Genomic DNA, 13,442 nt, shown 5'->3' with positions numbered 1-13,442 from the left:
CTTCAGGGCAGCAATGAACCACACCACCTCACTACAGAGAGATAAACAGAGATTTCCTGAGCTGTTTTGCATCTTTCTTTTGCAGCTTCCAGCCAGGAAAACCACCCAAAACCAAGCCTGCTTGGTCCTAAAATGGCACCAAAAAAAGGGGAGGAGGGGTGCCTGGCAGTGTGAGAGTCATGGCGTCATGATGATGGAGGGGGGTTGCGTTATGACACTGAGTGGGGCTTAGTTTGGGAGGGCACGGGGGAACAGCTCCAGAGTCAAGCAGGATAAAAAAAAACAGATGTAACTGCATGAAAACGGTTGCCCAGAATAAAAAATAAAAAAAGCCCAAAGTGGCTTGCTATACACTAGTTTGTCGCACTGTCTCTCTGAGTTAGGCTGGCCCCCTCCCACTGAGCAGCCGTAGCTCCTCATTTCCCCCATGAACTGCTTGTCCAGATCACACCATGTAAAAGCCTCTATATTGGCCTCAGCAGGAGTTTCAACTCCAATCCCTCCCTACCTGTGACTCCAAGTGTGCCAGGAAATGGTGTCAGAGGGATCTGGCAGCCATTGCAGTTGTTGTCTCTTGAGTCGGATCACCTACAATCTGGCACTCCAGCTGACAAACTCCAAGTGGGGGTTACAGAGTGTCAGGCTCCAGTTACTGATCCACTTTATGCTAAATTTAAAAAAAAAAAAAAAAGCTGGTATTGCAGATTAACCCTTGATTCCCAGCAAAGGTAATCTTCAAGTTCTATTTTAACCAGTCAGTTATTCTGCATATATTATTTTCATGTCCATCTTGGAAAAGTTCTTCTCTACAAGCTTTATGCTGGAGAAGACTAAAGCCCTAAGGAAATGTAGTCATCTTTTTTCTTTTACATAAACATTTAGGAATTGCCTTGGACTATTAGTCCATCTAATCCAGTATCTTGTCTCTGATGCTATTCGCTACCAGGTTCTTCATAAGAAGATGCAAGAAATCCTGTACTAAATATAGGACAAACTGCTAATTAGCGCAAACTGCTAATAGGGGAATGTTCTTCCTAATCTCTATCAATTAGTGGGGTTGTACCATGAACCATAAAGCAGTTATCTCATTAGTTCTATTTTTCTAGGTAAATAACATTTATTTTCTTGATATTGTTACTGAGTGAATCTAGTTTCTATTTGAGGCAAGTGTTTGTTTTGTCAATAATTAGCAAGCTTCCAGAAACATCTCTGGAGATTCTTAGTTTCTGTATAATAGGGATACTATTGTAATTTACACTGTTTTGGAGAAAAGAAACATTTCTCACCTGTAATGCACGCTCTCTCTCTCTCGCTCTCTCTCTCTCTCTCACACACACACACACACACACACACACACACACACACACACACACCACCTTCCCATCGGAGTTTTGGATTATTTTGTTTTGATTATTAGCTTATTTGAATATTTTAAAAAGAAGTAGAAGTAACAGGTATTGACCACTGGAAAGCCCAAGCAAATACCATAAGAAGTGTAAATCTGGTGAAGAGGCATTTATATTCAAAACTTTTGAGCTGTGCATAGGGTGACCAGATCACCCCTGCTCCGCCCCAACTCTGCCCCAGGTCCCACCCCCTCCCCACTCAGCTCCCCCACCATCGCACCCTTCCTCATCCCCCGGCCTGCCGCTGGCTTGCTGCATCCCTCCTCAGTCCCCCACCCACCACTCGCCGCCTCACCTCACTTGCCTCGCTTGCCACTTGCCTCTTCATCCCCCCCCCGCCACTCACCCCTACAGCGCCGACTTCCCCTCTGCCGGATAGGTGCTTGCTCACCCCCCCACCTCTGCATTGCCCTCGCCCCACCATCATTCCACCCCTTCCCCTAAGTCCCCACCCCTGCCCTGCCTCTTCTCTGCCTCCTCCCTTGAATGCGCCATGTCCCTGCTCCTCCCCACTCCTGGAAAGCAGTAAGCACCACCAAACAGCTGTTAGGCAGTGGGAAGTGCTGAGGGGAGAGGAGCAGGGATGTGGCGTGCTGGGGAATGGAGGGGAGAAGGAGGCGAGGAGGAGGGAGCTTGGCTGCAATTTTTCCCCGTGGGTGCTCCAGCCCCGGAGCACCCACGGGTAAGCGCCTTCCTCCCGCTCGCTTCCTTACCTGACTGTCAGGACAAACAGCATCCTAATCGTACATTGATCGGGACGCCGGACAAAGGGTTAAATATCAGGACGGTTCTGATTTTATCGGGACACCTGGTCACCCTAGCTGTGCATATTCCAACCTTCCATTTGCCAAAGGTACTAGTTCCACATAGTGATGATCAATTGTTGTGTGTGCTTTTGAAGACAATATTTTTCCTTCTTTGAGTACTACTGTCAGCAGTTCTGAGAGAAAGTATATGAAGGCAAAAATGTTAATGTGTATATCCAAGGGATTTACTGAAAAAGTGTTCATATTAAGATCACAATGAAAGTAGGTATATCTTCCTAGTAGATATAACTACCAGCAGAATAAATCATTAGGCATTAAAACTGGACCAATATGGAAACAAATTGACATGTGCAATCACTCAGTCCCCAAAGTGTGCATACATTTTGTCTAAAGTGTAAATTTACACTGAGATCAGGAATATTGCCTGTCTTTGCTAGTGACCCATTTGATAGTTTGAAAGCGAGATAATGAATACATTCTTGATTTACTATTGATAAGACTCTAGGATTTTAACACTGATTTCTTGCTGTACTCTAGTAAATCAGGAGGAAATTCATCATCCAGTTTGGGTGACATAGTCCCTAGTTCCAGAAAATCAACACCTCCGTCATCTGGTAAGTAGGTCACTAGTCTTTAGACAACCTGTTTATAGAATTGTGTGTTTAGTCCTTTAAGATTTACACTACTTTGTGTTATACTTTTTAAAGTGAGCTGGAGAAAAGGTCTTCCTAACTTTTAGTGGTCTTTGGCACAGTGGCAGGTGGTTGTGTTGTCATGTGAGACTGGTTTGCATCTGTGATGGAGATGAGGGAATTGTACAAATTCATTATTGCCTCTGCCTGGCTAGTTCATGCAGTCATACGGTTGTTATCAAATCTGTTCAACTGCTGTCTTGATTTCACTATGATTTATGTTATAAAATCTTGGTGGTAGGGATGGGAATTAGGCTGGAAAAATAAGGTGAAATTAAACCTTTCCAGAACTTGTGCCCTTCTAAAAATGTGTGACTTGTCAGCTGCTGTTGGTTTATACTAGGACAGTCAAACATTTCTCCTGAGCAATTCCTGATGAGTAAGGATAATCTTCAAGTACCAGAAGGAAGATGGTGCTGAGATGAATCAAGAATATCTTTAGGGTCCTGCAAACCTACCAGAAACTACATAATTTTATAACATCAGGAGCTTTTATTTGCACATTTTATTAGGTTTTACAAAGCAGATCATGACTCAATTCTTATAGATTTGTTTTACTTTTTTGATGCAGAATTCTTTTTAATAAATACTTCTTTGCATTTAGAGCACAGACTTGAACTTAGTTTTGGTTAGGTTCAAGAGGCATTAAGCAATTGCACTTATGAGTTGCACCAGCATGCTAAGAATAGCTAGTTTAATTAAAGGAAACTGGAACATGACCGGATATCTTGAACAGAATCCTAAGGAGTTGGTGTGCCAAAAAAAAAAAAGAGAGAGTTTTCATTGTTATATCAGTTGGTTGAAAAGAAATATTTATTTTATATTCAAATACCTAAACTTCCTAAAATATTTTTGTATAATTTTCACTACTAAATTAAGCAATTAGAAATTTATTAAAGACCTAGCACTGTGTTAAGGGATACTGTATTGCTGGATGTTTCATCTTTTGGGTGAGTGAAAAAACAGAAGTACATAGTACTTGCAATCAATAAGAACCTCATGTTACCCCAAGCATTTTGGTGGTAGGCAGTGTGATCTGTGTATAGTTTTATAGCACTTTGGCTTTGTCTGTAGTGGTAAGTGATATTTCAGGATGAAACACTTTGTATACTAAAAATATTTGTACAATAGATCAGCAAATGTTTAATGTTCTCAGAATGTTTTACAGAATTTGGTGGTAAGAGAACTGAAAATGTAGCCAGAAAACTGAATGATACTTGAAATGTAATTTGAGAGAGAGATGAGCCAACCTGGTTATCAAAAACATGCATGGGTGTGTGGAGGAGCCCCAACTAAGCTGGTATTTTCCTCCCTACTGAGACTTCTGAGAACATGGTTCCCTCCCCTGTATTTAAGCATTCCTGTAAACAGGAAGCCATATTTCCAAGAGATTAATTTTTCTATGCTTGACGCCTCCATATCGAGGCTTGGGGAACATAGTCATGAACAGTGAATATTTGCTTGCTGGTATATCCCAATGTTTTTGTTTTTGCATATTTTTGTCTAAAATATACTAAGGGGAACTGATAGTAGTGCATTAGTTAGGCATGGCAGTGAACAAGCACCATGTATATCACCCCATTCCACTCTCGTAATGCACCAGAGTTCTGACCTGCAACACTACTGCTATTCTGTTGCCAGGCATTCTGCTTGGGAGAGATTGACACCTGTACCAAAGTATGGACTAATTCCATGATGTGCAGAAATGGGAACTAGAATGAGTTAATTTCACTTTTCAATTTTGGAAAAAAAATCCAGTATTTTACTAGGCTGACTAATTTAAACCTGCAGTGCAAAAAACAAACGCCAAACAAAATGAACAAATACTGAAAAATGAGATACTTTGTCTTTCTGGACCAGTCTAATCAATCCATGCAAGCCTCATGGCCTACATAATAAATATGATGGCAACTGAATATGATGACCAAACATAAAGACCCAAAATCACAATGATGACCAAGTACATTAGAACAGCAATAATAACTACTGTTGAAGAAGGGGGACTAACATGAAGAAGATCAAAGAAGAAAAATGAAAGCAAAGAACACAACCTTAAAATGACAAATACAAAACCAACAAACAAATTTGTCAGATTAAAAAAATCAAATTATTTTGCAAAAATGAAAAAGACTTTTGAGGGGAGGGGAGTTTTTAGCTTGAAATATTTCATCCATCTCTGGTAATAGCCTTGCTTTTCCTGAAGAGTCTTGGAACATCAAAGCCTGTATGTTGTTTGAGGTGGCCATTGCATTTACTTATGCAGTTAGGAGTATATTTTACTACTTACTCACTGGCTGTTCAGTTACTACAGATGCCTTATATTATAGAAAAAATCCTCTTAATTATCTTTGAAAATATGTCTTTATCGGAATGGTGTAGGTGATTTAATTAAACGCACTCAGAGTAATTTGCATAGGAGTGGGTGTAGCAGATGGTGGTATCGTCTTTCCTCCCTCAACTCAAGACTAGGATCTAGGCAGCTCCATAACCAAAGTGGGGAGGTATAGCTCAGTGGTTTGAGCATTGGCCTGGTAAGCTTAGGGTTGTGAGTTCAATCCTTGAGAGGATCACTTAGAAATCTGGGGCAAAATCAGTACTTAGTCCTGCTAGTGAAGGGAACTGGACTTAATGATCTTTCAGGGTCCTTTCCAGCTCAGTGAGATAGGTGTATCTCTTTCTATATATAACTGTGGTTAGTCCCCCAGTTTGGTTTCCTGCTCTATAATATTGAGGTGAATCATTTTTAAACTCTCTTGTTCAGAGTTTATTACACTTTTTTTAGTGTTCAAGTTTTGTTTCTGATGTATTGTTGGATAGTTTTTTGGTCCGTGGTGGTTTGCTCAGGGAGTTAAGACCTGTCTGGTGCTCTGAGACCCAGACACCAGAGGGTGAAAATGTGGGGTGCAGAGCTGGAAAGTGCAGAAGCTCAGGATCTGTCATCTGGGCCTCTAATCCATGCCACAGTACTTGAACCAGTTAATCAAAATATCTCCTGTAGCAAATTTGTTCATAGGAACACAGGAACTGGGAGATAATTGCCCTTGTTTCTACTGAGTTACTCCATTTTATTCTTATTGATTTTTATACTACATAGCATACTGATTGTATTATACAAATAATAATTGCTGTTTATAATTTGGGAGGGAAAATGTTGGCGGAAAATACTGTTTTTTTCTGTGGCTGTTATAGTGGAATCAGAGTGATGTCAGAATGGAGATCTGGCCAAATGATCTTCTGGGGAGGCCGTGTTTAAAGTTTCTATTCAGGAAGATGTACTTCAATAAGACTCTTGGAGATTATTGAATGAGAACTATACATGGTCAGGGATGCAGTTCCATGCTTGGGTATCCCTAAGCCTCTTAATGACAGAAGGTGGGATTGGAGAACAGGGAATGGATCACTCAGTAATTGCCCTATTCTGAAGCACCGGGGAGCAGCCAGTATCAGAAGACGGGATACTGGCCTACATAGATAAGGAGAAAATGTGTGTTACTCACATAGAAGAGATGACTGCCCCAAGTAACTCTTAAATCAGAAGCTGCATGTAGACCGGCTGATCCAGTTGTTTACTAGTCAGATAACTTGGTGGCTAATACTGCTGCATGGATCAGTGCTGTCCCTCCCATAGAATAGCAGCATGGAGGTCACCTAGGTAGATTTATAATACTCAAGGTGATCATTTATGGTTTTAGCTAGAGTCTTCACTTCTTCTACCACTAACGGACCTTGTAGGCCTTGAATTAATTTAATTCAGTGTACTGCCTTATACAAGTGTTTCTGAAGTTTGTTTTAGAGAGAGACAGAATCTCGAGGTATCTGTCAGAGGTAAGGTAGGTAAGATCTTCCTGGACAGGGATACACAATTTTTGTGAATTAATTCCCTGTGTCCATTTGTCAGCAGTGGAGGGTGCTCATTGGAGTCAAGTTTAACATAACACCCAAGATTGTTGTAGACTGCTCTATGTGAGTGTGCCTGAAAAAGCCTAGGATACTTTGTTTTAGATATAGCTAGCAGACCTCTGTTGGTCATACGCTGAGGAGAGCTCAATTTTTCATTCTCCTTTGCATTCTAGAAACCATTTAATGCTGAGTCCATTAATGTTTTTATTGTTTACATTGTCATTAATCACTAACTGGCTGTAGGGTGCACCATATATTTATGCTGCCCTCTCTGTCTGATGGATATGATTTTCTTTTGGAGAAGGGAGTGGAGTAGCAATGGTTTATTGTTGCCATGTCCATCTTGCCCTCCCCGCTTCCTCACTTGATCTTTTCAGGAGAATTCAGCATGCCTCCATGATAACTAGGCTAGGTTTTCTTTCTTCCCCTTGCCATTCATTTAAGTGTTCATTAACAGCAGATATGTTTTATTATTTCTAATGAATGTATCTTATGCCTACTGTACATTTTTGATTTAAATAATGTGATTTTAAAAGGTAGTGCCAATTATATTCTGCTCTCAGATAATTGTGTGTAACTGAGTATCTGAGGCAGATTTTAACTCATGGAATTAAAACTTCAGACAGAAAATTTTTCTGTGTTTAGTATCCTAAGTACATAATACTAAAATCTTAATTCAAGATAGTTCAAAATGTGCTAGAAATTTGTAAAATAAACATATAAATAAATAATACAGATACTGTAGGTCAAATTCTGTTCTTTTACACTGATGTAAATGCAGAATAACACCACTGAAGAACTCCAGATTTGCATCAACATAACAAAGAGCAGAACTTGATCATTCAACAGTTTTGTGAGAGTAGACCTGTGGATGTCTGATTTAATTCTGTAAAAGAGAATTTGAAGAAAATGTTACAGTAGTTGTTACAGATATTGCCTTGTGTGTTTTCTAATCCTAATGTTTTGCACCTTTAAATTTTTCCCAGTTTTTACTGTGTTCTCTAGTCATGGTTGATTTTTTTTTTTTACTTCAGGTAGTTTAATTTTCTTTTGTTTTTCTTTTTAACCTATTTCTTCTCTCCCTATGATCTGATAATTTTGAATTGTTTGTCTGTATATAGCTATAGACATAGATGCCACTGGCTTAGATGCAGAAGAAAATGATATTCCAGCAAACCATCGCTCCCCCAAACCCAGTGCAAACAGTGTAACATCACCCCACTCCAAAGAGAAAAGAATGCCCTTCTTTAAGAAGGTAACACCAACTTCCACGCTCCTGTCTGTCCACCTGCTCACCTGCACTGCATCACATTTCTAGTCCTGTTAACTGTCTGCGTCCTTTGATAAGCCAATAACATGCATGCTTTTGTTATTCTTTGTTTCTTTTCCATGCTGCTGTAGCTAAGCAGAAGCAGAAATCGGTAAGTTTACATTGACGTGAGCTGTGTTTATCCTGCCACTGGCATCATTAGCATTATTACCATAATTTATACAAGACAGTCATTTTAGAACTAAGGAAGAAACAGATCAGCTGATGATTGATTCCATACATTAAAACAAACATGCTAGGTACAGTCGGTGACTCAGTGAAACACTGTTACAGTACTTATCCTTTTTGATGGAATAATAGGCACAATGGGAATTTCTTTAAACATTCAAGGAAGTAAAACATTGACAACTCCATATAATGCACCTTTCTAGTGCATGCTTATTCTATCTGTCTGTCTCTTTTTTTTCAAGCTTTTTAACTTATAATTCAGTCTATTAAAACTAGTATTAAAATCTAATCACATACTCAACTTGCACTTACAAAAAAAAACCCTTCAATTTTAAATTTAGTCAGTATTTAAACTTCTAATCCACTAGGTGCCAAATCTGCAGATGAGCAAGACCAGTGGAAAACTGCAGACTTGTTTTGGCGGTCTACTGTGAGTTTTTCCTATTGTCATATATAAATTCTCTCCCAATGTTCTTGCCCTCTCCTCAATCAATCAGCTTGTAGCATCTTAACTATTGGAAATGGGACTGGTGGTCCTCTCTAGATCCAGTGCCTGTCCAAAAACTGGCCAACAAAGGTGCTATTGAATTATGCTGTTGGCATCCCTTTACTGGGACTCCAAGGTGTGCCTATGAACCCTGCTTGGATACGTTGTCTATCAGCAAAATATTTAGCAGCTGCGATACTAGGCTAGCTACTATATTTCTACTTCATTTTTTAATCCTCTAATTTTTCTTAACGTCTCTTCCTTAGTTTTTAATTACAACCTTCTCTCCAAAAGTAACACTGTCATACTCCTTATAAATACTGCCAATACACAGTATTGCCAATTCTGTGGATATATCCAAGCTTAGTGATGCAAAAATTCCTCCTCTATCTTCCCTCTTATGTTTCTTCAAAAAAGAGTGTATTCTTCTCCCCTATAAAAAGGTCCTTTTGCTTGCTTCAGTGAATAATTTTCTTAAATAACATGGCTCTTATTCTCAGTCCATTATAGAATGCCTGGAATGGAATGAGAGTTTCTTGTGTTCTGAATGATATTTTAATTAATCATATAAAAAATGCAAATAGTATGCAAAATTAAGACATCTGAATCTCTTTATTGGCTTCTATCAATGTAAGCCTCTCCACAAGGCTTAGCCTTTGTCTCTAGAAGGACCTGCTACAGGGATGAGATTCTGTATGCTTATTCATTCTTTGACTTCTCTGATTAGAATCTCAGAATCATTTCCAGCTGTGGTGGATATTTTCTGTAACATGTGGACAGTTGTGTATTAGAAACTGGATGGACGCTCCCAACTAATTTCAGACAGTAAAAACCACTTAACAACCATCCCGGGGTAAAATCTCTGCCAACACCAGTCTGGGACAGATTTCAACCAGAGACCTAGAGGGGAAAATTTCTGTAGCTTGTTACCTGATATTGTAGGGGATTGATCCCCTAAACTCTTTATTAATTTTAATGACTGATGCTTTCATCAAATAATTTTGTACAGTTTTTTCACTAATTTTCTGCTGACAAAATAGTTAATTTTAGCTGGTAAAGGCAAAAATAGAGTTGCTGCAATATAGATTTTAAACACCAGTATTCCATCAAACAAGGTTATTTCTGTACCTTCCCTAATTTTTAGGTAACTTGTTGACTAACAGCATCAGTATTAAGCTTTTGTGGATAGTCAACCACCTTATAAGAAAGCTCTACTGCATTTTAACCTTGACCTCATAAACATTTACAGACCTATTATGGATTTTTCTTAGGGATTGTCACTGTAATGCATGCATCAGATTATTTACATTCCTAGTAACAAAAGTTGAAAGAGTGTATTTTCATAATTACACAACATAGTTATAGGGCTTTTTTTAAAAAACATCTTAAGTAAGATCTTGGCCTGTGTAAATAAGTTCTCTTCACATGCTTATGATGCCTCGGGCACTGGTATTCATTCTTCTTATGTTACCAATTATGTGGTGAACCTAGATGTAACAAAACAAAACAAAAAAAGATTCAGCCACAAGATTGTTTTCCATGTTTTAGACTGCTTTAGTCTGCTGCTTGTGTGGCATTTTGTGCTGTTGCTCTATTAATGTTTGTCTCTGTTTTTTGTGTTTGAAAATGTTTTTACCTTGTTTTTTTATTGTGATTAACCTTGGGACATGTTGAGTCCTGAAATAATTAACAATGACAATATCCCATGATGGTGACTGATGTATTTGTACTATGTACTAAGCCTTTGAAAAATAGATCTGGCATACTTCCTCTTAAAGTTTTTCCAGGTTGGTGGATTTGAAACATATTTTTTTCCCCTAAAACAAAAAAAAGCAGCCAAAACTTTATTTTTAAAGTTGCCTGATAAGCCAATTTTGGTAGTCTTGGGGATGTCTTGTGCAAACAGTTTAGTTCAAAACTGTTTGATTCCTCTTCTTTACCATGAATATTAATGTATATGATTTTGGCAGTCTTCTGACATACATTATTTATATCAACATATCTTAAATAAAAATTACTCAAACATTCATAAATTGTGCATGATACATCAGTGAGTAGTTTATTAAATAGTATGTAACTAACCTAACCCCTCTCCTTGAGAGCAGATAGGAGCTTCCTATAGAAGGAGCATGCTGTTCTCAGCTGTGTTTGTTTAAACTTTCTGTAAATACTAACATGACCAGTCATTACTGTGATTTCATTTGCTAATGATGGTAATACATATTTTAGAATTTGTGGGTGTGACTATGAAAGTTAGAATGTAAGCACTTCCATGGGAATTTACAGTGATGTCACTATGGTTTATTAAGCAGAAGATATGAAAGAAGAGCTAGGCAATCCTTCTCCCCTTTTTTTTGGTTTTGGTTTTCTTCCTCCCCTTGGTAATAATAGTTTTATTAGATTTTATAATGGACTTAATAGGGTTTTGAGAAGAACCTTCTGTCCTTACTCTTATGTCACAGCCCTACTGGTGGTCATGAAAAATAACTTTCAGAAACAACACATACCATTAACCACTCAGATTGTGTGTGGCTGTTTCGAAAAGGGCCAGTTCTCAATTGCATAGGGAGAAAGGGAGGGGATAAAAATGGAAGTTTTTTGAACAGAAGTCCTCAAACCACACTTCTTGTACTGCATGTCTATTTGCAGGAAGAGGCAAAGAAAAATCAGTGAATCCCCAAGTCTCCCTTTTGTGACACTGCTGGAAATTCAGAGTTACTTATATTGTAAATTAATACCATTCTCTATGCATGCTGAGATTCGTAAAGTGTTTTCCCTTTATACAGACAGAGCACATCCCTCCCTATGATGTAGTGCCTTCTATGCGACCAGTCGTTTTAGTGGGGCCTTCCTTGAAGGGATATGAGGTAAGTAATTGTCAATGACTACTATTTTCAGGATGTGTAAAAGACGGTCTGTCTTTAATTTCCAATTTTGGATTAAGAGAGAATGATGATGAACAGAATCAATTAATGCCATGGGAAGATTAGGCAAAAATATAAGAGACTATGGGGTAAATGCTTTCTTATTTTATATTTTTGCTTATCAGAATTCAGACAAGGGAAGTTGAAGTATTCAGATTGTAAATGCAGCAAAGAGTCCTGTGGCACCTTATAGACTAACAGACTCTTTGCTGCTTTTACAGATCCAGACTAACACGGCTCTACCCCTCTGATACTTGACAGATTGTAAATGGGCTTTTCACACCATGCCACCAGGAGTCACAAGTTTTTAATAATCCTTAAAACATCAAATAACCAATTTTTCAAAGTCATTAATACCATGTAGTATTTATTTCATACACAGAGTTTTAATTTATTGCTTATTTGCTTTTAGGTGACAGATATGATGCAAAAAGCATTATTTGATTTTTTAAAACACAGATTTGAAGGGCGGTAAGTATTATGGAATCTCTATTTACTTGAATATAGTTCTTATTTTGAAATTATCGGGTTCCTGAGAAATAGCATTCTGACCAGGATACCTATGGAAAAGAATTTTGATAATAGGGTGCAGTTTATGTTAGAGCACCTCTTGTATGCAGTAAATTGTGGTAGGGAATAAAAGCTTCGTGAGCAGAGAGCATTATTGTTGTATGGGGATGGGAAAAGTCCAAGAGGCACACATGCATATTATTGAAAGTAAGGTGAAGATGGCAGTTTGTGGCCAGAGGTGGCAACTGAAATCCAAGTGACTAACCACTTGCCCAAAGTTTTATATGTGTGGTAAAGGCATGAACTGAAAACAATTCTCTTGTTTAAATTAAGCATTGTTTAGTTTAAGTTACATGAGTGATACCTGCTCTCCTGGACAGATATGTTTGTATAGCCAGTAGTACAAGGGGGTCCTGATCCTGATTGAGGCCTTAAGGCACCTGTGTAATACAAGGATTAAATAACAATTCACTTTTTTAGCAGCGAGACATTCTATTCTTCGAATGTTAAGCATCCAGTGTTCAGTGAAGTCAAATGGAATCTTTATATTAACTTGATTTGTTGTTGAGTCAGGCCCCAAGTGAATATATATACCAAGGCAGCTGCCTTCTGAACAAATAAAGTGGAGGAAACCAGAAGGGAGGCATGTCTGTATTCTTTGATAAATGCTTTATCTGAACAGCAGTTGAAGTAAAAGTGTGCCATCTCTCCAGTGCTGCCAAATTGTCTGGAGAAAACTTGACATTTTCAATTAAGAGCTTCGACTTTGTGAGATGCTAGACAATAGAGAAAATTGAAATGATACTGTCTCCTAGGATCAGTCATCTGGCATACCATAGTAGTCATCCTTTATAGTAGTGAAGTCATCAAATAATGGCTATGTATCGTTCAGAAATTGTAGTGGCAAAATTTTGAGTATTGCTGACAGAAAGAAGAGTTGGAACATCTTTCCTTTTTTGCTAAGTTCCTTGTGTTCTGTAAGTTTTGACACCAGATTCTTCATGGTGTGATGCATTCTCTTTAAAAAAGAAATCATAGTGGATGAAACAAGAGGTTTTAAAATAATATAGAAATTTGACTTCATTCATTGTTACATGATTACATTTGGGAAAGAAAAGGGAGAATGTATTCTCTATAGCCCATAGAAAGGAAACTGACAAACATAAAATGGAAAACTTGTTTTGCAAGATATAAAAATCTAACTTTTAGCAAATGAGTATAGCAAATCCAGTAGTGCAAAGTAGATCTATGTTTTTCA

The 13,442-nt window shown here is 38.2% G+C and overlaps 1 protein-coding gene across 6 annotated transcripts in view; it reads left to right on the top strand.

The window, feature by feature from the left end:
• CACNB2 (calcium voltage-gated channel auxiliary subunit beta 2) overlaps positions 1-13,442 on the top strand; it is a 441,977-nt gene that overhangs the window by 379,373 nt on the left and 49,162 nt on the right. For 4 of the 6 annotated variants that reach the window (XM_030550415.1, XM_030550418.1, XM_030550420.1 and 1 more), the window contains 4 exons: positions 2,711-2,787; positions 7,887-8,020; positions 11,537-11,617; positions 12,087-12,145. In XM_030550415.1, the coding sequence (XP_030406275.1) occupies positions 2,711-2,787; positions 7,887-8,020; positions 11,537-11,617; positions 12,087-12,145 (351 nt within the window). Of the gene's footprint in view, positions 1-2,710; positions 2,788-7,886; positions 8,021-8,166; positions 8,187-11,536; positions 11,618-12,086; positions 12,146-13,442 lie in introns of all 6 variants that reach the window. The other 2 variants (XM_030550417.1, XM_030550421.1) reach the window with 1 other exon arrangement.

The sequence above is a fragment of the Gopherus evgoodei genome, chromosome 2, assembly GCF_007399415.2.
Source record: "Gopherus evgoodei ecotype Sinaloan lineage chromosome 2, rGopEvg1_v1.p, whole genome shotgun sequence".
NCBI classification, from domain to species: Eukaryota; Metazoa; Chordata; order Testudines; family Testudinidae; genus Gopherus; species Gopherus evgoodei.
Note: the sequence above shows the minus strand (reverse complement) of the source record. Positions and strands in the feature narration are given on the sequence as shown.